General features: G+C 41.7%; 1 protein-coding gene across 4 annotated transcripts in view; it reads left to right on the top strand.

Moving 5' to 3' along the window:
- The window catches only part of RNF38 (ring finger protein 38), a 117,144-nt gene that overhangs the window by 77,452 nt on the left and 12,916 nt on the right, over window positions 1-26,776 (top strand). For all 4 annotated transcript variants that reach the window (XM_082783515.1, XM_082783516.1, XM_082783518.1 and 1 more), the window contains 5 exons: window positions 9,996-10,189; window positions 16,266-16,479; window positions 18,311-18,478; window positions 21,977-22,147; window positions 23,765-23,926. In XM_082783515.1, coding sequence (XP_082639641.1) covers window positions 9,996-10,189; window positions 16,266-16,479; window positions 18,311-18,478; window positions 21,977-22,147; window positions 23,765-23,926 — 909 coding nt within the window. The remainder of the gene's footprint in view (window positions 1-9,995; window positions 10,190-16,265; window positions 16,480-18,310; window positions 18,479-21,976; window positions 22,148-23,764; window positions 23,927-26,776) is intronic.

Genomic DNA, 26,776 nt, shown 5'->3' with positions numbered 1-26,776 from the left:
CTAATTAAAGAGTAGTACTAAAGTTAAAAGTTGTGCGGTTGTGGATGCAAGTGAGTTCTTCGAGACTCCTATTGAAGCTAGTAGTCTTGTGGTGATTCTAGTGCTTCAGGACTACTTGTAGTAGTAGTTCTGATAGTTCTTCAAGACTGCTATTGCAGATTAAAACTTAAGCTGTCATCTTGTGGCTTTTCAAAACTGTCTTACGTCTCTGTCCGTGGAAAGAAGTCGCTGGTGCATTCAATGGGAATTTGTATGGAGGGAGTGTAAGTCTTACACTCCCTCCTAAAGGTCTTTAATTTAACCTTCGTCAGGAGCTCTTCCTCCCCGTCCCCAGGAGGAACACGAAAGGTAACAGTAAGGGTGCAGGTGGAATATGAAATTTCTTCCTGTTTGGGGGAGTTGTGTTTGATTGTTGGGGCGCTGATGCTTGAAAATCTGGGAGGAGATTTGACAGCCAGTTCGCGCTGGACTCCAGCTTGTGCTTTTCTTCTCTGTGTGCGTTTGCATGGCAAGTTGAATAATTAATTGATGCATGTTCAAATTCTGTTGTGGACGAAACTTGCCCGGGTCTTCTCTGACTTCCAAGGAAGACTTCTCACGGTGCTGGCTCCGGCTTCGCTTGGGACTGCTCCCCTTGGCAGACCAGGTAGCCTTCCTTTGCTTTTTGGTGCCCTCTACTGACTGCTGCTGGCCAGCACGCCTGCAGCTAGGGCTGGTTTCGTCTTCAGCTGCAACGAAACGCCAACAGCAGCAGCTAGCTAAAAGCAGCGGGAGGGAAAAGAAAGGCAGCTCTATTGCACCGTAAGTGTTTTGCTGATTGCTGCCCGACCAGGTTGTCTGGACCGCTTTGGAACTGCTCCTCACTTGGTCGAAAAATAGTTAAGTAGCAGAGCGCGCCCTCAGCAGGTACCTTCAATAGGCTTTCCAGCTATAAAAAAAAATCGGTGGCTTTCCTCTCCATCACCACTTGCTCTCCCCTTGCAGAAAAACAGGCTTTTCAGGGTTGCTGTCCTGGAGATTTTTACCTCTTGGTTCACTTGTGATAACTTTTGCCTTTTGTATTTATCACTACAATCATACAGTGTTTAAAAAAAAAAAAAAAAAAGGAAAAAGTGTTTTTTTTGTTGTTGTTGTTTGGTTTTGTTTCGTTTGTTTGTTTTTTGTTTTTTTGTTCTTTAAAAAGGGTGCTGTGCTTCTTCATGTGAGCACTGCTACATATCCTAAACTTTATTTCCTTTCTGTTTAAGGAGCCCTTTCATCTGGTGAGTCTTACAGTGTTGCTCCTGTCACTCAGATCTCTTGATGCCTCTGTCCTAGGCAAACTCACCAGTGGCTTGAACTCACCTGTATCTCCTCCAGAGCCTCTTACTGATAGCCTTGTGGCCTGATTTTGCCAAATCTGTTCATTTTTGATAGAACTAGCCATTTTTTTCCTTTCACGTTGCAGCAAGGGTAAGTCATGATTTACGAGCAGTTATGACGTATAATATGTTATGACTTATGTGCTCATAAGTCACCCTGCTGGGGTGAGAGCATTCATAGCACAACTTAGGTCCCTGTTATGTAGGGGCTGTGCCGGGAAGTCTTCATCAAAGCTTTCGGAAATGGTCTTCTCTCTGAGAATTTTTCTTCCTTGCTCAGGTGATTTACTTTAAAAGAATGTAGCGTGATGAATATTCTTGTTGAGCTGCACTTCTAAAAGCTGATTCTTAGAAACCTGTCGTGAAGACACATTTAAAACTACTTTGACACTAAGTGCTCAAGGGGGCGTTTTGTTTTGGTGTCCTGTGTGCATGAATCTGTTGGTAAAACATCTGAACTGAATATGAAACGAGAGGTGATGTAGAGGTTGGAGTCAGTAAGAATAGCTACTCCTTTTAAGTAATGTGGGAGGAACTTGTGAAGACAAATGGCAAAGTACTAAGTGGATGAGTATGGATTTGAGAGAAGTGTTCAGATGTGAACATGCAGTCTGGCGAGACCGGTTACGCATGTTGGCATTTTTCAGTATAGAGTAGGGCTTAGGACAGTATAAGAAAGAGGCACAGATCTCAGTGATCATGGTTCTGAAACACTGAAATAAAGTGGATTTGCATCCTCTTCGTACTGCATATAATAATGTTAATCTCACTTTACAAATTGTATTCTTTTTAAGGAAGTACTGTGTAATACTTCCCTACTTCATTATCAAAAGTCACAGAAATCTGAGGTGTGTAAACCTGCCACAGCAAATTTTACATTGGCAGCCTAACATTGTAGATTGGTTTCCATTTTTAAGCTGTCATTACTAATTTTTTTCTTATCCCGTGGTGATATTTCACAAGCAAGTTTGGAGGAAATGTAGGCTTCCTTTCAGAATGATGTGCCTGCTAGGGACTATTTTGTCTCCAAGAATTAAAATACAGAGTATTTATTTCCTAATCCCACAGAGAGAAGGCCATAAGGGTTTTCTTCTGAACTATTTTTTTCCTCTGTAACCATAGAAATGGCTATTTAGTGTTTCTTGATCAGTCCTGAAATTTTCATCTCAAGTACTGGTTACATACCACCGATTTTCTTAAATCTCGACTGTCCCTTCTGAAGTGCAGTGGCAGAAAGTATCCCATTTTAAATACCCTGCCGTGTACATGGTGCTCAGTGGTAAACTGTATATATTCACAGGAATACTTCTCCGGACCTCTGCCCTTCTTGGACCTCTACCCCAAGGTATTAGTTGAGTTGCTTTTTGCTGCATTCACAGGAAAACACTCCTAAAAGCCTAGCACAGCATGCAGTGAAGATCAGCTACTGCTTTGATTTGTGTTGTCACAGATGCACAGAATGGTTGAGGTTGGAAGGGACCTCTGGATACCATCTGGTCCAGCCCCCTGCTCAAGCAGGTTGTACTGGGTTTGGCTGGGATGTTACCTTTCCCTGCAGCAGCCCATACAGTGCTGGGCTCTGCAATTGTACCTAGAACAGCAGTGGTATCACACCAGTGTTGTGTCTGCTGCTGAGCAGTGCTAACACAGCACCAGGACTCTCTCCAACCCTCCTAGAGGATGGGCAAAAAAGTGAGAAGAGAAACATCACCAGGGCAGCTGACCTAAACCAGCCAAAGGGTTATTCCATACCATGTGGTGTCACACTCAGCAATAAAAGGTGGAAACAGGAAGAAGAGGGGAGGGGTGGGCTCTTGTTGTGAAAACGTTGGTCCTCCTCCTAAACACCGGCTACGTGTGTTGAGGCCCTGCTTCAAGGACGTGGTCAATCATCGCTCATTTGTGGGAAGCAGAGAGTAATTTCTTTCCTCTGCACTTCCATATAGCCTTTGTTTTGTTTTGTTTTTCCCTTTCCCCATCCCTTTTCCTCTTTCCCTTTTTTTCCCCTTTAGTTAAATGGTTTAGTTAATAATAACCTTTCCTTATGTGCTCCAGCTCATTCTTCATCTGTGTGTCTTTTCACTGGACTCTCTCGGTACCTCCCTCCCTCAGTTTTGTACTGGGGAGCTCCATGCTACAGGTATTTTTCTCTAAGACTTCTGGACTTACCCCAACAACTGCTTAATTTTGGGCTTCCTTCCACCTACCTGACTTATTTGAGCCAGCTCAGGTTTGGGACTGCCTGTATTTCTTATGGTGTTATGTTCCAGGTATTTTATTACTCTCGTGAACAGGTGAAATGGTGGTATAAAAATTGGTGGGTTGGAGCAGAAGATCTGAATTCAGAAGTTAACACTGCAAAAAGTGTTTTGTGATGGAGCTGAACTAGCACACTAGTTACAAGCTTTTTTTTTTAAAAAAAAAAAAAAATCTTAAAAAGCACAACTAAGCCAGCAAAATTCATTGGGCAAAAGCAATTACTCTGGAAAGAGATTCTTATTGCCGATGTTTATTCTGTCATCTAACGTTTCTGTAAAGAGCTTTTGCCAATAAAAACTGTGTGTCATCCCAATATGATTCTGCTGGCAAATTGCAGACAACTCCTTTGTGATGCAGCCCCGTGTCCAACTGGATAATCTTTGTTTATTTTGTCTTGGAAAAAGCATAGCAATTGGTCTTAGAAATAATCTGTTCATAATCCATAACCCTTTTGCCAGTTCTGGTACATTACTCTTAAATTTAAGTTTATTGTGTGTGTTTGCTTCTTTTTAGCAGTTGCTTCTAGATTTGTTTAGATCTAGAAATTGGAGGGAATATTTAAAGGTAATGTCAAGCTTTTTGTATAAAGTCGATGAGCTTTTCATTTGCACCTTGAAAGTTAATATGACCACTTTTTTTTTTTTTTCCTGTTTATTTTTTCTTGCCTTTTGAATTTTGGTTTAACATTCCTGTGTAGGACAAAGCACGGGGGGATGCCCATTTGTTCAGTTTTCATGGGTAGTCTATCTCATTCTTCCTGAACTGTAGTTTCTGACATCCTTATTTCTCTCTGTACAATTACTAGAAGTTTTGCGAGTTTTCTTTTTTAGCTGTGTGGGGAAGGAGAGGGTGTATGCCCCTATATATATGTCTGGTCAAGGACCATTTCAGTGCCAAGAAGGGAAGCCATAAAAAGGAGCTCTCTTGAGAGACAAACTTGACCAAAAAACGGTAAGGGAGGTGGTGACAGGAACCAAACCTGGTCAGTCAGTAATTAATAGGAGTATGTGGAATGCGGGAGTGCTTCCTGCAGTGAGACCTGATCAAGGACCTCGCCAAATGGGATGATAAGCGAGGGGGTGAAGCAGTAAACAGGACTGAATGCCGGGACTCAGACCTGCCAGACAAACTTAACAGAGACGAAGACCAAGCGCAAACCCAGTCAGCTGCACTAACTGATGTGTTATCAACAAACTGCAGGCAAACAAGGACTTTGCAACCAGTGGGGATGCAAACCTGAGGTCTGGGCTGCTGGAGGGGGCAGGTGGAGCGATGCCAGCGGACGAGGCGGTGTGCAGGGGAAGGGGAACGGGGATGGGCAATGGGGGCAGGCAGAAGAGGGCCTGGAGGGGCTGCCGGTGTGTGACTGCCTGATCACCACAGGCTGTCCCCTTTCTCCTCACATCCTTGGTTAATGACCCCTCTGTGGGCTCCCACTCGAGTCCCATGCGCATGGTGGGGACCAAATGCCACGAGGCTGGCAGCTGGAGCCCAACATGGCCGGGCTTGGGCCTGCAGCACCAGGGACTGGAGCCCCTGGGGTCTCGGTGCCAGCCCCAGGGCAGGGGCCCGGCACCCTCCTGTCCCCGGGGTGGGAGCGCTGCCTGTCCCCAGAGCTCCGCCGGCTCCCTTCCAACGGCTGGGGCAGGGCCGGGGGCCGCAGCAGCGGGTGAGAGGCCGGGCTGTGGGCAGGGGTCCCTGGGCAGGGCTGGGGGAGGCTGGTGTGCATCTGATGGTGGCCTGGGGACGTCGCCTGTGGGCCTGCACCAGGGCAGGAGGGGTCGAGTCTGTGCCCCTCAGCAGTGGGGTCTTGTATATGGGCAGCCCCTCATCAGTGGCAGTTTGTGCAGCTGGCTGCCTCTGTCCTCCAGGTGCGTGCCTCTGAGACGTGTGCTAGGTTTGGATCTGCCAACAGGACAGCAGTGGCCACGTCCCTCAGCTCCATAGCTCCCTAGACACACGGGACTGGGCTCCTCTGGCCACACGGGAGGAATTCCCAGTCCTGGAGCTGCTGGTGGCAGTGGCCACTCCCAGCATAACATCCCTGAACAGCTTCTTTTCCTTGGTCTGTGAGGGGACATTTTTTTTTTGTCATCTGCTTACATTCTCAGTATGCAGGAGATCAAGAGCTTGTCAGCACGTTAAAATCATGGGATGTGTTAGCACAGTGATGGCTTGTCAAGCTGCTGGAACAGCAGGGAGTACAAATGACTGGTCACGTTGCTTATACTGAAGTACAAGTACCTTTCACCAGTGTTGTTTCTTAGACTAAAGATAAAGATCACAGCAGACTTTTTGTACAGGTAACACACATGAACCAAACACGGGAGGAAAATAGTGGTTTTGCAGTGGACGGAGGAAACCAAATGCTCTTTGAAAGTGTGTATATATATATAAATACATGAGAAACTGCCAAAATACTGCAATAACTACTGCTCAGGCAATTTGGATTCAGAAGGATCTGAACAGTGGGGAAGCCTGTGGTTTTCAGACATGTTGAAATGGGTTGTTGTTGTTTTGTTTGTTTAAGAACAACAAAAAAAAAGGTTTTATTTTTTTATACTTAAAAGCAACCAGAAATACTGGAATGAAATACTGTGAAGATGATGTCCAGGAAACAGGACAAGTCTGGAAAACAGACCAGGTTATCAACTTAAGAATTGATAATTAAAGTGACAGTCAGACAAGAGCTCTTCAGAGAAGGAAAAATAATGACATGCGTTCATTCCTCCAAGTCTGTTGGGGAGGAAAATGAGAAACCTTGACACTGAGTTTAGTCAGGAAGCCCTGCTAGCCTGGCTTCAGACAGGGATTTGCAGAATGGAAAGGCAAGGCCAACTTTTGCAGTGAAGAGAGTTTCAGGAAGACACAGGGTGGCTTCATTCGGGTTCCTCCTTTAAAAACAAGGAAACTGCACACTTTGAGGAGGATTCCGAACTGTAATACTGACTTAATTTCAGTCTCTGATGTACAAAACATTTAATTGAGTGTCATCTTCTGCTTGAGATAAAAACATCGTTAATTTGTTGCTTGTGTAAGCCATGTTTGTATTGTCACTCAAGAGACAAGTGAGAATGACTTTTTTTGTGGAGAAGAGCTCTTCTACCTTCCAATAAGAATATTCTGGCCTTAAAGTTGGTCAGTTCCAAATGGTTGATTGTGTATCACCTTTCCTGAAAAGCACAATGTGCTTTTTTGCCCTGGTTACTACTTTAAAATCCTTAAAATCCTTTTGATTGTGCTACCCAGATGTGGGTTTTTAATGTGTAATAAAAGTGGCATTCCTGAGTTTCAGCTTTTTTAATGTATAGCATTTTAAGTACATGAAAGTATGAAAACAAAGTGGTGTATGTAGGTGAACATATTTTGCTAGATGTTGTCCAGATTAAAACTGATGATTCAGAGATAAGATCTACAATATTTGCCAAGAGAAATTGATTTTTTTTTCAAATTTTTAAGTTCAAGAGTACTATTCCTTAGGCAGTACAATTGTGCGGACATCTTAGAAGCATAAAGAGAAAATGATGAATGCTTATTCTTTGAAAATGATGAATGCTTATTCTTTGCTTGAACCATTAGTCTCATCTAGCAGAGGCATTTTAAACATTTAGAGAATGAGAAGTTTGATGCATATTTTGTTTGAAATTAAAAGTTTAGTACAGATTTCTAGACAGGCTTGCAACTTGAAGATGTGAATATAAGAGGTTGCTATAAAATACTGTGCTTAGAAATGCAAATAAACAATCAATCCTGTTCTCCCATCTAAGGACCTACATTACCTCCTCCTAGCTTCAGGTTATTTCTTTCTCAATATGGGGGGGGGGGGGGGGGGAAACATAATTACTTTTTAAAACTATACTTATATGTCATTCCAAAAATGATTTTATCTTTATTTTCTTTCTAATGTGAAGCAAGTTGAAGTGAAAGCATGGTCGCTTAATGTAGCGAGCAATTAAGCACTTGCTATGGGGTTTGAAATAACATTGTGAGGTAGTAATTTGGAGTGATGATGAAAGCTAGCTAGTTGGCAGTTTCCATCTCCACTGTTTTTGAAGAGGTGCAATCCAGATACAAAATGAAAAATAATCAAAGAACAATCTCTCTTTTTCCCAAAATACTTTCTACAGTGCAGGGTGTGTTAGTGTTACTGCTTGGGGAAAACGTGCCAGACGTAAATTATTGCAGTAGCAGTGGGAGATTGCCAAGCAAAGGCATGTATGGGTTGTGGCAGGGCAACAGCAATTATTTTGTTACTTCACCATGTTTTGTTCTCTGCCAGCTTCACTAAACCTTGTGTCTCCTCCTTCCATTTGACTTTTCCTTCTACACTCACAAGACCCCAGCGTGCCTGCTTTACCTGCATTTTTATTTCCGCTGTTTCAGTTTGAGTAGAGTTGGGCCACAAATCATCCTTCTCTTTGGCTCCTTAGAGTAGGATAGATTAAACAAGCAGCTCTGTGAGTGGCAGAACAACTGTAACTTTGTTTGTGATTTGTCCTATGGTAAGACTCTCTGAAATCTGGTAAGATACATATTTTCACAGAAGCTTTGACTGCTTTGAGGGCAACTGTCAAGCATCTCTTCCAGTTGTTTGTTTATAATGAATTGAAATCCCAAGTGCCTGCAGCCTTCTGGAAGAGTCGCCCTTTACCTGGGCATCTGCTTTTGTGAACCTTCAGGAATATGCCTGTATTTTGACCTGTTTTTTCTCTCGCTGCTTGATACTGAATATTGATACTGAATTTGATATTCAGGTGCAGTGAGTTAAGGAGTTGAAAAGCAGGTTGCATGCATGATCAGCCTGTTTCCCTATGTAAATCACACTAAAAGCAGATGTGGAATTAAAAATGGGCACCCTCACATGTACTTTTTTTTTTCCTTATCATTTTCTCTTCAGTCATCATTCCTAGTGACTGCTTGAATTAAAATAAGGTAGGAGAAAACTCCTATTTCTATTGAAATATTTGAAAGCATGAGGCTGAAGAGAAGTGAAATTTAGTCAAAATGCCCAGAAGTCAAAAGAGGAAAAATACCTTTTTTTTTTTTTTTTTTTTTTCTCTTAAACACATGGACAAAACTTAGGAGTTACATAAAGGTATGCTTGCACTGGAAAGAACCAGAGGACAAGCTAAGTATCATTACTAACTTAGTTGTAAAGCTAAGAAGAGGTCTGTAATCTACAAGTACGTCTGCAATGAGACCTCTGACAATCTCTGGATTGCCAGGTATTCTCTGACTCAGTTATCTGCAGTTGTCTGCAAGTTTGAGGCCGTTTCTGTTAATTGAAATAACGCTGCGAGGGACTGAAGTGGGTGAGGTGAGCTGAGCGAGTAAGCTGGGGAGCAGCAAACCAGCAGGGTCTGGCTCGCAGGGGGAGTGTCAGTGAAGTGTATGTGATGTTTGGACCCAAAGGTGGGTGCAGCATGGCTGTTCTTGTGTGGCTGTTTGTGTTCATGAGTTCGGTGATCTCCGGAGCAGAACATTTCCAGTTGTTAGGCTTGTTACCAGCAAGACAGGTTACACTTCCACAAGAGTAGCGTGGAGGGAAGGGACATGTAGTGCCTTTCCTGCTGGATTTTTGGTCGCCTTGAGATCTTCTGACAGGAATGGCAGCTGTCTGCATTTAACGAGTCAGCAGCATGGGCACACAATGAAAGCGAGAGGTAGTTACTTGTACTCGGAACCTGCTGGGAGCACGGTGCTTGGAGGTGAACAGTGTTCCTGTCACTGACACCAAAACTTCAGGTGGTACGTAGTCCCAGCAGAGCTTCAGTGAAGTAAACGCACGTAAACAGAAGTGATTTCTTTTCAGATCATGTACAGGTACTTTCCTATGATCATTATTGTACTAATGAGTAGGAAACTGAGCGCTTGTGTGCTCAGCTGGCAGAATTAAAATTGGCTGCAGAGCAAAGCTAATATCTGATCAGCCACGTTAGTACAGTCCTCATTGAAAAGGCATGCATCCCAGAGCGCGAGTGGTATCATGAGGGCTGTGCTTATACCTCTTTTCAAGCCTCTGTAAGCTATAAATGCAGGGGCAGGAGGAATGCAAAATAGGACATGCCTTATTTTCCTCATATTACTCTCTTTCCTGAAGCAATTTTTTTTTTGTGCATTGATGTTAAGATTTCAGTATATTCATGCTTCTAAAATATAACTTAGTTATTCATCAGGAGTTAGAAAACCATCACAAATTTGTATTACAAAGGTTGTAAGTAGGTAACTACTTGCAGTTGATTAATTTCATGGTGTTCTAGTGCAGTCTGCAGTAAATCCCTCCTTCTAATGCTAGCTGCAAAGTGATATTGAAGTGTGGATTGTAACTCACTCATCTGAAGGTGGGTTTTTGTTTTGTTTCTTGCACTGGCATAGAGCGAAGACAGTCCTAGTCCCAAACGACAACGCCTTTCCCATTCAGTCTTTGACTACACAACAACATCACCAGCCTCATCACCACCAATGCGACCATGGGAGATGACATCAAACAGGCAGCCTTCTTTGGCTCGTCCCAACCAACACCACTTCTCAGGGGAACGATACAACACACCTGCACGACACAGAAGGAGGTAAGCAATATGTACAGTGTTTTTTTTTTTAACAGTTTTAAACTGTTTTTAAAACAGTTTTTTATTCTTCCTGACTTCATCTCAAGAGAGGAGTATTTCTGAATAGACTCCTCTATTCAGATGAATCAGTATTTCAGACCAGATCTCATGGTAAATATGTTAACATTTCCTTTGAGCTGTAAATTGTTATATTTGTAACTGAGAAGTTAAAGTAATATAAATTGATTCATCATCCTATAATTTACTGAAGACAACTCAAGGAGTGTTTATTAACATCTTTAATTATTAACCTGATTCTGTTCTACTATGCACTGGAGCAATAATCGTTCAGAACAATGTGAGGAAAAATGCTATTTCTTATCAGGGTACTTTGAAAGAATCACAGAACTGTAGGGGTTGGAAAGGACCTTGAAAGATTGTGTCCAACCCCCCTGCCAAAGCAGGTTCCCTAGAGCAGGCTGCCCAGGTAGGTGTCCAGATGGGCCTTGAATATCTCCAGAGGAGGAGACTCCACAGTCTCCTTTGGCAGCCTGTCCCACTGCTCCGTCACCCTCACCATGAAGTTCTTTCGCATGTCAGTGCGGAACTTCTGGTGCTCCCTCTTGTGGGCATTACCCCTTGTCCTGTCCCCACAAACAACAGAAAAGAGGTTGGCCAAATCCCTCTGTCTCCCACACCTCAGGTATTTATACACATTGATGAGATCCCCTCTCAGTCTTCTCTTCCCCAGGCTGAGCAGACCCAAGCCTTTCTTCATAGGGGAGATGCTCCAGGCCCCGTATCATCTTTGTGGCCCTCCACTGGACTCTTTCCAGGAGCTCCCTGTCTTTTTTTGTACCGGGGAGCCCAGAACTGGACACAGTACTCCAGGTGAGGCCTGACCAGGGCAAAGTAGAGGGAGAGGATCACCTCCCTCAACCTGCTGTCCATGCTCCATTTAATGTACACCAGGATCCCATTGGCCTTCTTGGCCACCAGGGCACGCTGCTGGCTCATGGCCAACCTGTTGTCCACCAGGACCCCCAGGTCCTTCTCCTCAGAGCTCCTCTCCAGCAGGTCGTCCCCCAGCCTGTACTGATACTTCGGGTTGTTCCTTCCCAAGTGCAGGACTCTACACTTGCTCTTATTAAATCTCATTTGGTTTCTTCCTGCCCATCTCTCCAGCCTGTCCAGGTCTCGCTGAATGGCAGCACAGCCTTCTGGTGTGTCAGCCACTCCTCCCAGCTTTGTGTCATCGGCGTACTTGCTGGGGGCAGACACGATTCCCTCATCAAGGTCGTTGATGAAGATGTTGAACAAGACCGGACCCAGCACCAATGCCTGGGGAACACCGCTAGTCACAGGTCTCCAGCCAGACTCTGTGCCACTGATCACCACCCTCTGAACTCGACCAGTCAGCCAGTTCTCAGCCCACCTTACTGTCCACTCCTCTATCCCACACTTTCTCAGCTTTGCTATCAGGATGTCATGGGAGACAGTATCAAAAGCCTTGCTAAAGTCAAGGTAGATGACATCCACCGCTCTCCTCCCGTCTACCCAGCTGGTGATGCCATCATAGAAGGCAATGAGGTTGGTTGAGCACAACTTCCCCTTGGTGAATCCATGCTGACTACTCCTCATAACCTTCTTCTCTTCCAATTGCTTGAAGATGGCATCCAGAACAAGCTGCTCCAATACCTTTCCAGGGACAGAGGTGAGACTGACTGGCCTGTAGTTTCCCCGATCCTCCTTCCTGCCCTTCTTGAAGATCAGAGTGACATTGGCTATCCTCCAGTCTTCAGGCAGCTGTTCTTCAGTTCTCCGGGACCTTTCAAAGATGATAGAGAGCAGTTCAGCAATCACCTCTGCCAATTCCTGTAGCACCTATGGATGCATCCTATCAGGACCCATGGAGTTGTGTGCGTTGAGCCCACTCAGATGCTCCTGAACCACTCTGTCATCAAACGGGGGAGCCCTCCATTTCCCAGCCCCTTTGTCCTCCCGCTAGGGTTGAGGAGTCCTGGGGGGAGTCCTTGAAGCAAAGACTGAAGCAAAGAAAGCATTCAGTATCTCTGCCTTCTCAGCGTCTCCTGTTACCAGGACACCCCCCTCGTTCAGCAGTGGACCCACATTATCCCTCATCTTCCTTTTACTCTTTACATACTTAAAAAGAACCCTTCTTACTATCTTTTATCTCTTTCACAAGCCTCATCTCTAGGTGGGCTTTAGCCTTCCTCGTCGTGTCCCTGCAGGCCCTGACAACACATCTATACTCCTCCCAAGAGGACAGGCCCTTTTTCCACATTTCATAGACCTTCTTCTTCCTTTTGATCTTATCCATGAGCTCCTTGCTCATCCACACAGGTTTCCTGCCCCCCTTCCCCAATTTCCTGCGCTCAGGGATGCACTGATCCTGAGCATGGAAGAAGTGTAGTTGAAATGTAGCCCAGCTCTCACAAGCACCCTTGCCTTCCAGCAACCCAGCCCATGAGATACTCCCAAGCAGGTCCTGGAAGAAGTCAAAGTTGGCTCTCCAAAAGTCCAGGGTTGCAATCCTGCTTTTAGCCTTATAATAATCATTATTTGTGTAGTACCATGATTTTTGTGCATTAAAAGTCTAAATTTTTTACATGGTTACTTTCAAAGGACTTTAAAGCACAAGTTCATTACCAATGTTCAGTAATAGTTTAGATCCCTGTGCTGGTTATTCATCTGAAGTGCTTGCCAGTAACTTGGGAAGCATGTAGAGCTGTGTATCTGGACGCACTGGATTTTGCTGAATGAAACTTGTAGTTTCTTTATTATTCTGCATAGGAAAAATACTGTTTTTCTTTTTTTTTTTTTTTTTTTCCAGATAATGTTAATCCATTTGTTTAAAAAAAATAATAAAAATATTCCATAGGTCATGCAAACTTTTTCTGGTTGTGCTTTCTCATGATTCTGAGTCCATAAAAAAGTAAACGTACACCATTTAACATTTACCAAAGTGTAATTATGAGAAGCTACCTTGTCTAAGTCCTGGTGTCAGAGAATTTCTGTAATTGGTCTTCCAAAGCACTGGGGTTGCCATTCATAGCTTTTCTCTATTACTACAGCTTTTCAAAACAAATATGTTGCATACACACTTATGCCAAAATATTTATTTAGACCATTTCTGTTTTGTAGCAGGAAATAACTTTAAAGCAACTTCAGTTACCAGAAAAATCTTTTGCATTAAGTGTTAATCAGCTTTGTGGTTAGAAATCGTATATACCAGTTTTATGGTAAATTATGTGAATTTACCGGTTTATGGTAAATTATGAGAAAATTATGTGTATTTTATTAGCAATACAGAGATGGAGAGTGGAAAACACTTCTCAGAAAATAAACTGTGACTAAGACATACAAATACATCAAATTGTAAATTGAAGTCCTAGGTGCTCAGAATAAAACATGTTTTATGTGTTCTGACATGATAATTTGAAAGGAGAATGATGGCTAGGTTTTTTTTTTTTCTGCTATTATAATTCAGCATCAGGCCTTCTGTCTGACCTGGAGTGAATGACCATTTGTTTCAGTTTTAAGACAATAATGGCATAACATCTGTATGAATTAGAGCAGAAAAGTAGCAGCTTAAGACATGGTATCGTATACTTACAGTATCATCTGAATAACTGGTATGATGCTCCCCCTTTTTCTGGAGTGCATCAGTTTCACTCAGAAAAAAAGTTGGACTCAGCTTGAGCAGGCTTTGTTTTGCCAATTTGTTGTATTTGCTAATACGAAAGGAATAGTGAGAGTGAAGCATATTACATTCTCTTTGACACACTCTTGGAGAGGATATGCTCTAGTGGTTGCAGCCCCTTCTGTTTCTTTGCTGCATCTTGGCTCCTTCAGCCTGTTCTGTAACTGGGAAAACATTTTGTCCCATGTAGCTTTACTTTGCTGTTGCCACTGGGGCATGCAATTTGTACCTTCCAATCTCCTCGACACAAATTGGAAGTATTGGGGGATGGTCTTGTACTTCCAGGGATGTACCAGGGTGAATCACACAGAATCACAGAATCACAGAATTTCTAGGTTGGAAGAGACCTCAAGATCATCGAGTCCAACCTCTGACCTAACACTAACAGTCCCCACTAAACCATATCCCTAAGCTCTACATCTAAACGTCTTTTGAAGACTTCCAGGGATGGTGACTCCACCACTTCCCTGGGCAGCCTGTTCCAATGCCTCACAACCCTTTCAGTGAAGAAGTTCTTCCTAACGTCTAACCTAAAACTCCCCTGGCGCAACTTAAGCCCATTCCCCCTCGTCCTGTCACCAGGCACGTGGGAGAACAGGCCAACCCCCACCTCGCTACAGCCTCCCTTGAGGTACCTATAGAGAGCGATAAGGTCGCCCCTGAGCCTCCTCTTCTCCAGGCTGAACAAGCCCAGCTCCCTCAGCCGCTCCTCGTAGGACTTGTTCTCCAGGCCCCTCACCAGCTTCGTCGCCCTTCTCTGGACCCGCTCAAGCACCTCGATGTCCTTCTTGTAGCGAGGGGCCCAAAACTGAACACAGTGCTCGAGGTGCGGCCTCACCAGAGCCGAGTACAGGGGGACGATCACCTCCCTAGCCCTGCTGTCCACACTGTTTCTTATACAAGCCAGGATGCCGTTGGCCTTCTTGGCCACCTGAGCACACTGCTCAACACTTGTTGAACTTGTGAGAAACATCTCAAATAATTTTCTTCAGACAGGGTCTTCTATGAAACTATTTTATTTGCGACTGCAATGGCAGGCATCCTGCAATTAGGAGTGCATTTTAGTAAAAAAAAACATGACCTTTTATTCCCTATTACCCGACACCTGATCACCTCCCCTGTTTCCTCATTGCCTGAGTACTACAGGTTCTCAAGCTACTCAACACTCCTCTATACCATGTGTGTACAATTTTTCTTTTTTTTTCAACTCTTTAATTTCTCCTTTCTTATGTTTAGAGAACTTGTGATCTTTGTTTTACTGTTCTCACACTGCTCATCCTGTTTTTCTCAAGCTTCTACCTTATTTTGGAGCAGTGAGGCCTTCTACTGTCCACTTACCTACTTAGCATTTCTCCTTATGTAATTCTCTACTGCAAAAACACAACTTTGTTTCTCACACTAGTACTGGAGGTGTTCAAAAGATGTGTTGATGCGGTGCTTATGGACGTGGTTTAACAGTAGTCTTGGCAGTGCTAGGTTAACAGTTGGGCTTGATGATCTTAGAGGTCATTTCCAACCTACATAATTCTATGATTCAGTCCTTTACCCTTCCAAATAGATGAGAAGCCTCTCAGTCAAAACTTCTAATTGTGAATTTGTTACTTGTGTGTGCCTGATTTTCTGAGTGTTGAGCCTGAGCTGCCGGTTTCTGATTTACAGAAGTTTTGGCTCAAGATAGTGACAGTTCTGCTCATAACATACGTGTAATTATATAAGACTATATTATCAAATCCCACACATGTAAATGAGTTACTCAAACGAAGTAGATGCTGTGGTCTATTTACACTGCAGTTCCCTGCACTGCAAAAGAACGATTACTGCAGTCACAATTTCCTGGTGTCTGCCAAGGAGATGCCTCTGAGGCATTCAGTTATTTGGTGAACATGTGAGAGCTGAAAAAAAAATCATGTTTCTCCAGAGGAGTCTACTGCTCTGTCCGTCTCACTAAGTGAGCAACCATTCTTTGGTGTGGCTGGAGCACGGAGCATAGGGAAATCTGTAATCATACAGTTAAGGATTTTTGCCTAGAATAAATGCATAGAAATCTTCTGAAGTTTGCTGTCATTTGTGCATTTGTCCTGGCAATCCCACTGTCATCTTTCTAACAGGTTAATATTTATATTGGAGTTCTCCAGCTTTCCTTGATAGCATTAAGCTATGCTCTATTAAGCACTTCTGCGCTGAGATAAGTGTCAGCTCTAAAGATCTTGGCAAGTTTGTTGGTAAGAAATTGTGTTCCAGTTTAATAAATCTGTTCCAGTAACATTTTCAAGTTTACTTTTTTTCTTTGATACTTGATTTTCATGTGGTTTTAGTTAATAGGAAGGGCTTGTGGCATTTGTATGATCTCTAATCTTTTTAATGTGTTTCCAGTCCTCCTGTTCGGCGTCAGAGAACAAGGAGAGATCGCCTGTCTCGACATAATTCCTTTAACCTAGATGAAAACTATCACCGTTTCTCCTATGGACAACAGCAAGCAATAGAAGAACCCAGAGCCTTTCATCCACCAAACGTATCTCCTCGTATGTTGCGCCCAGCTGCTCACCCGCCACAGCAAAATGCAATGATGGTTGACATTCATGATCAGGTAAGAGTTTCAGGGTACAAACAGACAAATGTCACAGATTTTTTTTTCCCAAATCTTAAGATCCCTCTCCACCCCGAATTAGTTGGCTATGAAAGTCACATTATCACTAAATTCTGTTTGTCCTCTTAGAAGTTATTTTTGTTGTGTACTGTTATTGATGTATGAAGTGCTGCAGTGGCAGTGGGGAAATAAAAATTTCAGAGCGTTAGTAAAGAAGATTGAAAGTTAACAATTTTCCAATACACCTACTGGCATAGTGCTATAGGCCTCCTGCCCACCCTTGAAGTGCTTTTGCTTCTGAAGTTAATTTAATGTGATTAAGATGTAAGATGATAATCAAGAATGTGTTCTGTTTCACATGAAGTGCCTCTCCTTAGCACAGGAGCCTATAAATTTTTCAAATAAGTTATTCAGAAGTAGAATTCACAATGCCAATAATTGGCTGTGAACATAACAGCAGAAACATGACAGTATTGTCACAGAACCAAATTAGTCATCCAGACCTAATCAACTCCTTAAATTACATGAAAAAATGAAATCTGTGGTTGGTCCAGAAAGCAAATAATTCCTGAGACAGGAATTGGTACAGAGTTCATAAATGAAGACCCATAAAAGAAGCTGACTTACTGATGTAACCTTTTGTTGTTGTGCAAATCAGCAGGCTGCAGCACAAGTGCATTAGTTGCTACACAGTCATGAACTAGTTATCTGGACGTCCACTTCTCAAACTGCACATGCATGGAATGCAACTCTTAACTGCCCTGCTTGAAAGCGTACCTGCATTCAGTGCAGCTGCATACAACTGATGCGCTGTACTACATCTGCAGAGCAGAGCTCAGTGAGGAAGTATTTGCATTTGGGACCAAGTGCAAGGGTGGAAGCTAACCACCAGTCTAGCCACCTCACAACATAGCGTTTAGATGAACAACTGTATTGCTGCAGCATCTTAAAAATTCAAAACATGCTCTTGCTTTGTGTTGCAAGATTACATCATGACAAGCCTGGATAAGCAGTTGTTCCATCCCACTGCCTGTACCTTCCAAGCACCATCTATGATCAGATGTCAGTGTTTCCAGACTAACTGAGGTCTTCTATGGTGATGTTTTATACTTCAGAGACAGAATCATTAAGAGGTCGTTTTTTATTCTTATTCTGAGCATTTCTGAATCACACCCAGCATTACACTGTATGCCTAATTTTTGTACCTGAGCCAGAACCAGGTCAAATTCAGTGTCTCTCCTGAGAGTGGTCTCTGTCATCAGTGATACATATGTTGAGGCTTTAAGTTCCATACATTGATCCGTGTTCTTGTTTTGGCCTCTATGTCTAGCTGTACACTACCAGTTCAGTAAATTAGCTGTCTTTAATCATTGTCACCTTCCTGATGAGCTGTCCTTGCTTGTTAATTTCCCATGAGTGAGTTCTGTTTTAGCAGAACAAGAAGGAAGAATGAGCTTCTCTGAAGTAATTACTTTCTGTGAATCCATGTTTCCTGACACTAAGGCTTTCTGGTTTTATCAGAGCATCAGAGATTTCTTACTTGGTGTTAAACAAACAAACCAAAACAAAATAAGAGCCTTGGAAGTTTTAACATTTTAAAATGAGAGATCCCTCTCCACCCTGCCCAGAAACTGCTGATCAGTGAGTAGTATTCCAATGAGAAAAGTATTTGAAAGAACAGGAATTGCAGTCATGTGCCTCCTTTTATAGACCTTCATTGTGAGTATATTTTTCCTGATAAGTAGGTAAAGGCTTGTTAACTTACCCAGCATGCTGTTAAGAGTTTACAGTAATTAAGTTATTTCAACTGTTTTTTTTCTTTTTGCTGCAGATCCATCAGGGCCAAGTTCCCGTCTCATACACAATGACAACGGTGGCTCCACACGGCATACCACTTTGCACAGGCCAGCACATCCCAGCCTGCAGCGCACAGCAGGTCCCAGGGTGCTCAGTGGTTTTCAGTGGACAGCACCTTCCAGTTTGCAGTGTACCTCCGCCTGTAAGTGGGCTTCTGTAGTTTACACCAGATCCAATCTTAAACAGAAATTGCACCTTGGAGCTCCCACATCTGTGTGGCTTTAATTACACTGGAAAATGACATATTTTTTTCCAAGTGCTAAATTGTAGTGGCATAGCAATGCAGGCCTTAGAACTGGTAAGCATATGTATGTTGCTTACATACCAGCTTAATAGTGCATGACTGTTCTTAGTGTAAAGTCCTGATGGCTTTTTGTTCTAGTGACATGCTGGTTTATTATATGATTTCATATCAACAGCTGTTTTGTGTACTTCTAGATTTTTAGAGGAACACTTCTAAGACTTTTATTAGTTAACTAACCAAGAAAAAAATCATATTTTATAGAGACCTCTCTCGTGGATTGGTTATACAGAAAGGTCTGATATTCCAAATTTACTTTTCTTCTGAGAAGATGATCTACTGATCCTGAATGATCAGTAAAAGCTGAGAAGTGCTCTTCTGTCCGGAATGCTCTCAAAAAAATGAAAATATTCTTCAATAATGTCTCTCGGCCTTTCTGGGAGTGAAATAAAGTGCCTTGACTGACTTACCAACTTTGAACATAAAAAAATCTGAACTATTTTCTCAGAAACATTCAGATATCAACTTATAGATACTACTTTCCATTTAATAGCATTCCCATGCTATGTTATTCTGTAAAAATTTCACCTTTAAGTGCCAAAAAAAGCCAGGGCTGAACAAATGAAACGGGTACACCTGAGAAGTTTTAACTGTACAAATGAAGGTTGTAGAACCTGCTGGTAGAGTCACAACTATTTTTTTAACCCTTTTCTAGTATAAATCAGCAATATCATACATAAAAATTATATAGTCAGTGTCCAGTAACTACTTATAATGTTGGTATATACATTGCCAACATCTGCCAGCCGTGCATTTCCTAGCAGTGTGTAACTTAGCTTTTCCTCTGTTGCATGTTCTGTGACCAGAGAATATCAACTAGCCTGTGGCACTGAAACAAAACTCGTGGTGTGACCACCTATTTCTTTGTTCAAGCTGATTCTTGAAGAGTGAGGGTGATGTGCACTCACGTTGTCCAGAAGCCATTTATCCCCATGAGAGACAGTAAGCACTTAATCAAGTGTGTTGAGAGGATGGATGGACATCATGAATTAATCAAGGTTGAAATTACGTAATGTCAGCAGGCAGACTTTACACTTTTTTCTGTAAAGTCACAGAATAATGTAAGTTACAACAGGGCTCTGGAAATCATCTGGTGGTCACCAGTTTCCAAGGATGGAGATTGCACAATTGTTCTGAGCACCTGCTCCAGTGTTAGTATGTCCTTACAGTAAAGAGCTGCTTCTGATTGGAATCTGATTGGAATTTCCTTGGTTGCAGCTTGGTTCTATTGTTTCTTGTCCATTCACTGTGCCCCTTGAGGAAGAGTCAGGTACCCATTCTTATGAGTTAGATGAAGGCAGGATTAAGGTCATTGCTTAGTTCTCTCTTCTTAAGGCAGAACAAATCCAGTTCTGCAACCTCTTCTTTTATGCAGTGTGATCAAGGCTCCTTGGTCTTTTGGCAGATCCATCTCAGGATGTCAGAGTCTGGTTTTGGTACTGAGAAGGCCAAAACCAGACACAGAACCATCCACTAGGACCAATCTTTGTTTTTCTTGTATATCCACTCTGCAGCCAGTCTCAAAGTGTCCTGATCCATGAGGTTATTCTATCCCAGTACCAGACTTCATATCTTGCCTTCATTGAGCTTTGCATGGTTCCTGTCATCTAGTTTCCCCAGACTGTAAAAGTACGTTTGAGAGACATCACTGCTCTCCAGCATATCATCTTGCTCCCCCTGACTTCACCTGTGAACTTTGCAGTATCATTTTGTTGCTTTCACGAAATTAGTGTAATTCAGTATATATGCAACTACAAAACAAACGTTATCTATAAAAGATCTTCATCAGTTCTGCTGTTTGAACTTATGCTACTGTAAGTTTTAGAAGTTTTCCAAAAGTCTGAATGAATAAACAAATAGTTTGCATGATCTTTCAAGTGGAAAGACATGAAACTTCATTTGCTCTTACTTGAAATTTAAGTAAGCATAGCACAGATCGTTCCCAACGTATATTGCAGATACTGCAGTAACATATCCTGCAGCTAATTGTTACTGTACAGAGTCTTGGGATGAAAACTATTTTACGGTATTCTCCAGAGTACTTCCTGTTTTAAAGAGTAGTCATGTTGGACAGGCAAATTTATCTTCAACTACTTTGGAGAACAGTTTTCAATATAATGAACTATAATAACTGTTTTAACAGAAACATTTCTCAATGGTATTTACTTTTTTATAAAACAAGATAGTAACTCAAAGAATAGTCAGCATTTAAGAAAAACTAATAAATTAATCTGATACTGTTTCAGTGCATCTAAATGTGTTTGGTTATGACAGTGCATAGCAATGAAGTAGTGATTCCACCTTCACTAGTAACGAATTTTAAACTGGATCTATCATTCTGCCATTATAGTTAGCATGTTTAGTATATGTTGTGTGACACAAGACTCAATGAAAGAGTGAGAGATCAAAACTGTCATCTACATGACTTTGTAAAATTTCATAGGCTTTGCAAGTAGGGTGGTGGAGTTTTAAATTTAAAACTGTCTTAATAAAAAACTGTCTTAATAACCATCTTTGCTTATACAAGACAAAGGTACCTGTTGTTTTACAGGTAGCAAATATGTTATGAATTGCTCTTTTAATGGCTAAAAATGCAACAGGAACGCCTGACATTCTGGTAACACTTCAAAGATCAGGAAAAAAGAGAACAAAGATTTTCTTGATCCTCTTCATGTTTAGAAATGGAAATAAAACTGAACTCTTCCATGAAGCACATGCACACCTTCATCATATGTGTGTTCAAACTTCAGTGCCCAAAGTTGCTTTCATATGAGTAACTGCGAAGACGAGAGAACAAGGGCTACTTCCCACAGTAGGTGTATCTCACCTGATTCAGAGCACAAGGCTCCCCTCGAAGTGCAGAACTGAGCAGAGCTTATGTGTTTTTCTTAATAAATAAAGCAACATATGTTTTAAGGCACAGGTTGATGTCTGGGAGTCCCTCAGCTACATCTACAGCTTAAAATGTTTGGAACAGTTTTGCTTTCAGATGCCATTTTGAAGGTAAAACATGAGAAAAAGTTAGCAGGGTAAACATATCCACTTTTTACTTAGGAGTTTGTCTGATACTGAGTATTGAAAATCCCACTGACCTCACAAGAACTAAGAGCTATATTGCACCTAGCAGATGTCACACTATGGTATTTTTGTAGCCTGCATGGTGCTAGTTACTGACCATTGTGTATTAGAACAAGTTACTATTTGTGTGTTTTGGAGGCTCTTCCAAGGAGGCAAGAGAACTGCTTTCTTTTAATGACATCTTTCCATGATAAGCATGGATTGTTCTAGAGGGAGTGTTTGTGCTAGAGTCAAAAATGTGTTGTTTTCATTTTATTTCAGATGCTTCAGGCATGTTCGGTCCAGCACCTACCAGTACCGTACGCAGCATTTCCACCCCTCATTTCTAGTGACCCATTCCTTTTTCATCCTCCTCATATCGCTCCACACCACCCTCCTCACTTGCCTCCTCCAGGACAGTTTGTTCCTTTCCAAGCACAGCAGTCGCGGTCGGTAAGTAATGCTTCTTACCCTCTCTCCTTAGGATTGGTATGGCTGAATGGGCAAATAGTGCTGATACCTTACTCAGGAAACAGGTGGAATTTGTTTAAAGTTACAGGTTTTTGCCCTGATCCTTCCTTAGCAAGTCTATAGCTACTTAGTGTGAAGATGAAAAAATAAATTTAAAATTCACCCTGCTTCTCTTCAGATTTCATCAGCTGTTGTCTGTGCTGTGTCTCCAGGGGCCTTTACTCTTCATCAATAAGATGTATATCTTCTTTACCAATGGTTCCTTCAGGTGTTTCTTTTCCAGAAAGCCAGAGAGAATCCAGAGGAAGCTGTGTAGAGCAGCAGTGGTCTACATTACTTAGAAGTAGAGGAAGGTTTAGCAGAGAGATAAGGAAGGATGGGATGTTACTCTTATTACATGCTTCCCCAGTATTACTTATCAGTTAATTTTTAAACGACCAGTGGTTTTGCTAGAACATGATGACCGTAGGGCTTCCAGGTATATTTAGGAGCCTACAGTCTCTTTTTTTCTTTTTTTTTTTTTTTTTTTTTTCACTTACAGAAGTTATTGGCACTTCTTGTTTATGCTGACTTGGCTTAGTGATAGGGACTGTGCAAATATAGGAACATGTGACCCTGTTCTGGATTTGGGGAGAGAAGCTAGGTTTTTACTACTGGCATATGGCTTGTACTGTGGGTCTGTCAGTATACTCCCATCCATTTGTTTGCCCCTCTGACCAGAAGATGCCAATATTCCACTAATGCAGAAAGAGTTTCATTAATTACAAATGTTGCTGAGACCTATCCATGCAGTATCTCAGGTGTGGCTAACCATTGTAACAGCTTTGTTACAATGATGGTCAGCATAAGAAGGAAGCGGAGTTTTCCTTTGCTGCCACAAGGTGGGATTCGTAAGCTGAATTTCTCAAAACGGTGGAATTTAGCATCAGGAACAGAAAGGTGTGTTAATGAAACAGTGACAACTTCTGGTGACAAGTTCTTCAGAACTGTTGGGCCTGGTGGATGTGCTGCAACTGACCAAATTACAATGCTGAACTGGAATCTCACAGTTCTGAAACCACCGGACTGTGCTCTGGATGGGACTTCTTGCATAATCCTCCTAGGAAAGCACCTGCTTGATTACTGGCTGTCATTCACAGTTTAATATCATTAAAGTCACCATGCTCACTCTCCTCTTTTCAGATTGTCTTGACACAATTTCAGTTCTCGTCTTTGGTTGTTTATTTTTTTCTTTCACATAGTTTTACAGTGAGAGCAGCCTGGCAAGAAGGAGAGCAAATATTTGTCCTGCAAAATGCAAGAGACAGGAAATTACAGCCACTCCTTTATTTGCTAGATCGCATAAATTCCTAGTCAATAAGCATGGCTAGCTGGAAAAGGTGAATTTATATCAAATGTGTAGTGCTATCTTTGCTTTTTGGTAGTGTTAATGACACAGGAATTGTTCGTATTCTGTCAAAGTGAGTACTTTAATTTTTTTATCCCGTACAATTGGCCACAGAAGGGCAGAGTATGCATCTGGGATTTCAGTTCTTTAATGGGGAAAAATTGCATCTCTATTACCACAGCAAAGATTTTTTTTTATTTTTTTATTTTTAGCCACTTCAAAGAATTGAAAATGACGTGGAACTGCTCGGTGAACATCTTCCTGTAGGAGGTTTTACGTATTCTCCCTCAGCCCATCCACCAACACTGCCTCCCTCAGCTCCTCTCCAATTCTTAACCCATGATCCTTTACACCAGGAGGTGTCATTTGGTGTTGTAAGTATTGCTTTCTGCATGACACACTAATTCATGCTGCGCTGACCATCTTGCTCGCAATTCTGTACTACATTTTGTCAAAAAGTAACACTTCTTGCCGTTGTCCATTAATGGCTAAAGCTTCAGCTGTGGTGTTTCCTTTAAGCTCGTTTAAATCAAGTTAAGGATAACCTATGTATTGATACTAGTAAATAATTTCTGACAACATTATCTGCAGAGAGAGTGAGTGATAGCAGTTACTTTGAAAACGTTTCATATTACCATACAGTCCAGGACTTCCACTGCAGAAACTAGTTTGTGTGGTTTTGAAAAGCTCTTGTCACTTATCTTGTAGTTAATTCTTCATCTGTAAGGTGAGTTTCTACAAGTCAGAAAAACTAGAATGGTTTAAAAATAGTTCTTTTCCAGAGTGTTTGTAATGTGCTGTCCTGGTTTCAGTAAGGACAGAGTTAATTTTCCTCCTAGTAGCTGGTAGGGTGCTATGTTTTGGATTAGGGTGAGAGTGCTGATAACACGCTGATGTTTTAATTGTTGTAGAGCAGTGCTTACCCCCAAACAAGGAGGTCTCAGCTTCTCACTCTGTCCTGTTAGCGGGCAGGCTGGGGGTGCAGTAAGAGCTGGAAGGGGACAGGACCAGGACAGCTGACCCTAACTAGCCAAAGGGGTATTCCATACCGTATGGGGTCATGCTGAGCAATATATAGGGGTGGCTAGCCGGGGGGAGGGGGCCGGCTGCTTGGGTATTGGTGGGGCATCGGTCAGCAGGTGGTGAGCAATTGCATTGTGCATCACTTGTTTGTACACATTATTAGTAGTAGTACTATTTCATCATTATTGTTATTGTTGTTATTATTTTCCTCTCTTAATAAACTGTCTTAATCTCAACTCACAGGCTTCACTTTCCCATTTCTCTCCCCCATTTCAGAGCAGGAGGGAGGAGGGTGAGCAAACAGCTGTGTGGTGTTTAGCTGCTGGCCGGGTTAAACCACAACATGTGCCCACAAGCAATTGTATGGAATGCTTCCATACTACAGACTTCCATATTACGGAAACAGCCAAGGTTGATTTAAGGCACCTGTCTAGAGGGCTACAAGCAGTGCAGCTGCAGCAGTACAAAACAATGAAACCTGGTCTGGGTTAAGATCTGCACTGAAATCTGTGCTTTGTGGTTAAGCTACGTCCAGTGTCTGTGCTGCTTCCATGGTCTCTATGGTGCACTTCAGTTTGCTATGTTGTTTTGTTTGAAAAAAGCCTTTCCCACATGTGCAATGCTTGAAGAAATAACTGCAAGGCAAGACTAGGTGGATTTTTTTCAATTTTGACCTGTGCATCAAGTCACCGGAAGGTTTTAGAAGCACATTGTCACTTAAACCTTTACATAAGAATGAAATTTTAGGACCTGTGAAGACACTGCTAGCTTTGCTTTATCAGTCTCTTGAAATCAAGCAACATAGTTTAAACTACAGTTGCAAACATTTTTCATGAAATTTTCATTCACTGTGAGACACTTTCAAAGACACTTAAAAACTTCAGTAAATTGCTTGGATTTTATTCACATCATCAAAAAAATTTGGAGTTTTTCTTGATTTCCATGTTCACTCATTAAAAGTAGATAGAAAACAAAACAGCAATTTTTTTTTTGCAAGATATATATAATCTTTCCTCTCTGGTGTTTTTGTTCTGTGTTGCATACAGTTGAGGGGTGGAATAAAGTTTTATTATGAATAATCGTACAATGTTTTATAAAGCAATACTAAGTATTTATAAAATTTCTCCAGTGGTTTAAAATGATTTTCAGAAAAGCTTAGTATTTTTCAAGTGGTCATTAATGTTCTCTTTAACAGTTATGATAGAATGGCTGCATCCCTGATTCTCTTTCAATCAATGAACTGAAAACGGAACACAGCACTTTATAATATTTCTGAGTTGCAGAATTCATAGAGCAGTAAAGCTAGTATTTACTCCATCTAGATTGGGATCTTACTTGCAAGAAAAAGACCCTGTTTTTTATATTGTGTTTATATGTAAGTCCATGGCTATTAGTTATGTCTCCATTGTAAATTTAAGAATTTTATAGCTAAATTACTGGTGGTGCTGGGCTTCTGTATGTTCTTAAGTTTCAAACATGAAAGAATAAATACTGTTTACTGAAGATTTTGAGTGCTCTTTGTTCCAAAAAAATAAATGCCTTAAAGCTTTCAAATTCGAATTCAATAATGGTATATGAGTTTCCTTTTAAAAAATTACTATAATTTTTTTAGTACTCTGAATATTTCTGGGAAAATATAATTTACTAATAAGTGGAAAATTTCTACTATATAGGTTCCCATTTTACTAGGTAAAACAAGGAGTTTTGAACAATGACACCATAAACCTAAATATATGTATTTAAGTGAAGAGCCCTGTTTTATCCATGTAAATTGAAGCTGTAGGCTTGACCATCTCTTTAGGCATGGTCCAGATGCAGGAGTTGTACTAATTTAACTCCACAAGTACAGCTTAAATCTTTCAGCGCCTCTTCAATGTAAATGTAATTATATGCCACTGCTTTCTTAAATCCTGCTTAGAGATTTTGCTGTAGTGCATTGTAGCAGTGCCCCATAGAAGGCATTAAAGCATTATACTAACCAAAGAATTCATGAAGATAACACGTACAGATCTTTAAAGGTTTTAGTTTAAGATTTAAGTCTTCTCCACTCAACCACTTGTGCACAAGCCTGCATAATAGCACCAGGCTTAAAGTAAGTCACTAGTTCATGTCCTGTCTGTTTCCCAAACCAGCTGACATGGGGACTGAGCACAATAGGTGTTGCCAGGATTCCTGCTGCATGTCACTATTGCTTAACATGG

The sequence above is a fragment of the Aythya marila genome (genome assembly GCF_965140915.1).
Source record: "Aythya marila genome assembly, chromosome: Z".
In the NCBI taxonomy this organism is placed as follows: Eukaryota; Metazoa; Chordata; class Aves; order Anseriformes; family Anatidae; genus Aythya; species Aythya marila.
This window is presented reverse-complemented; position numbering and strand designations above follow the sequence as displayed.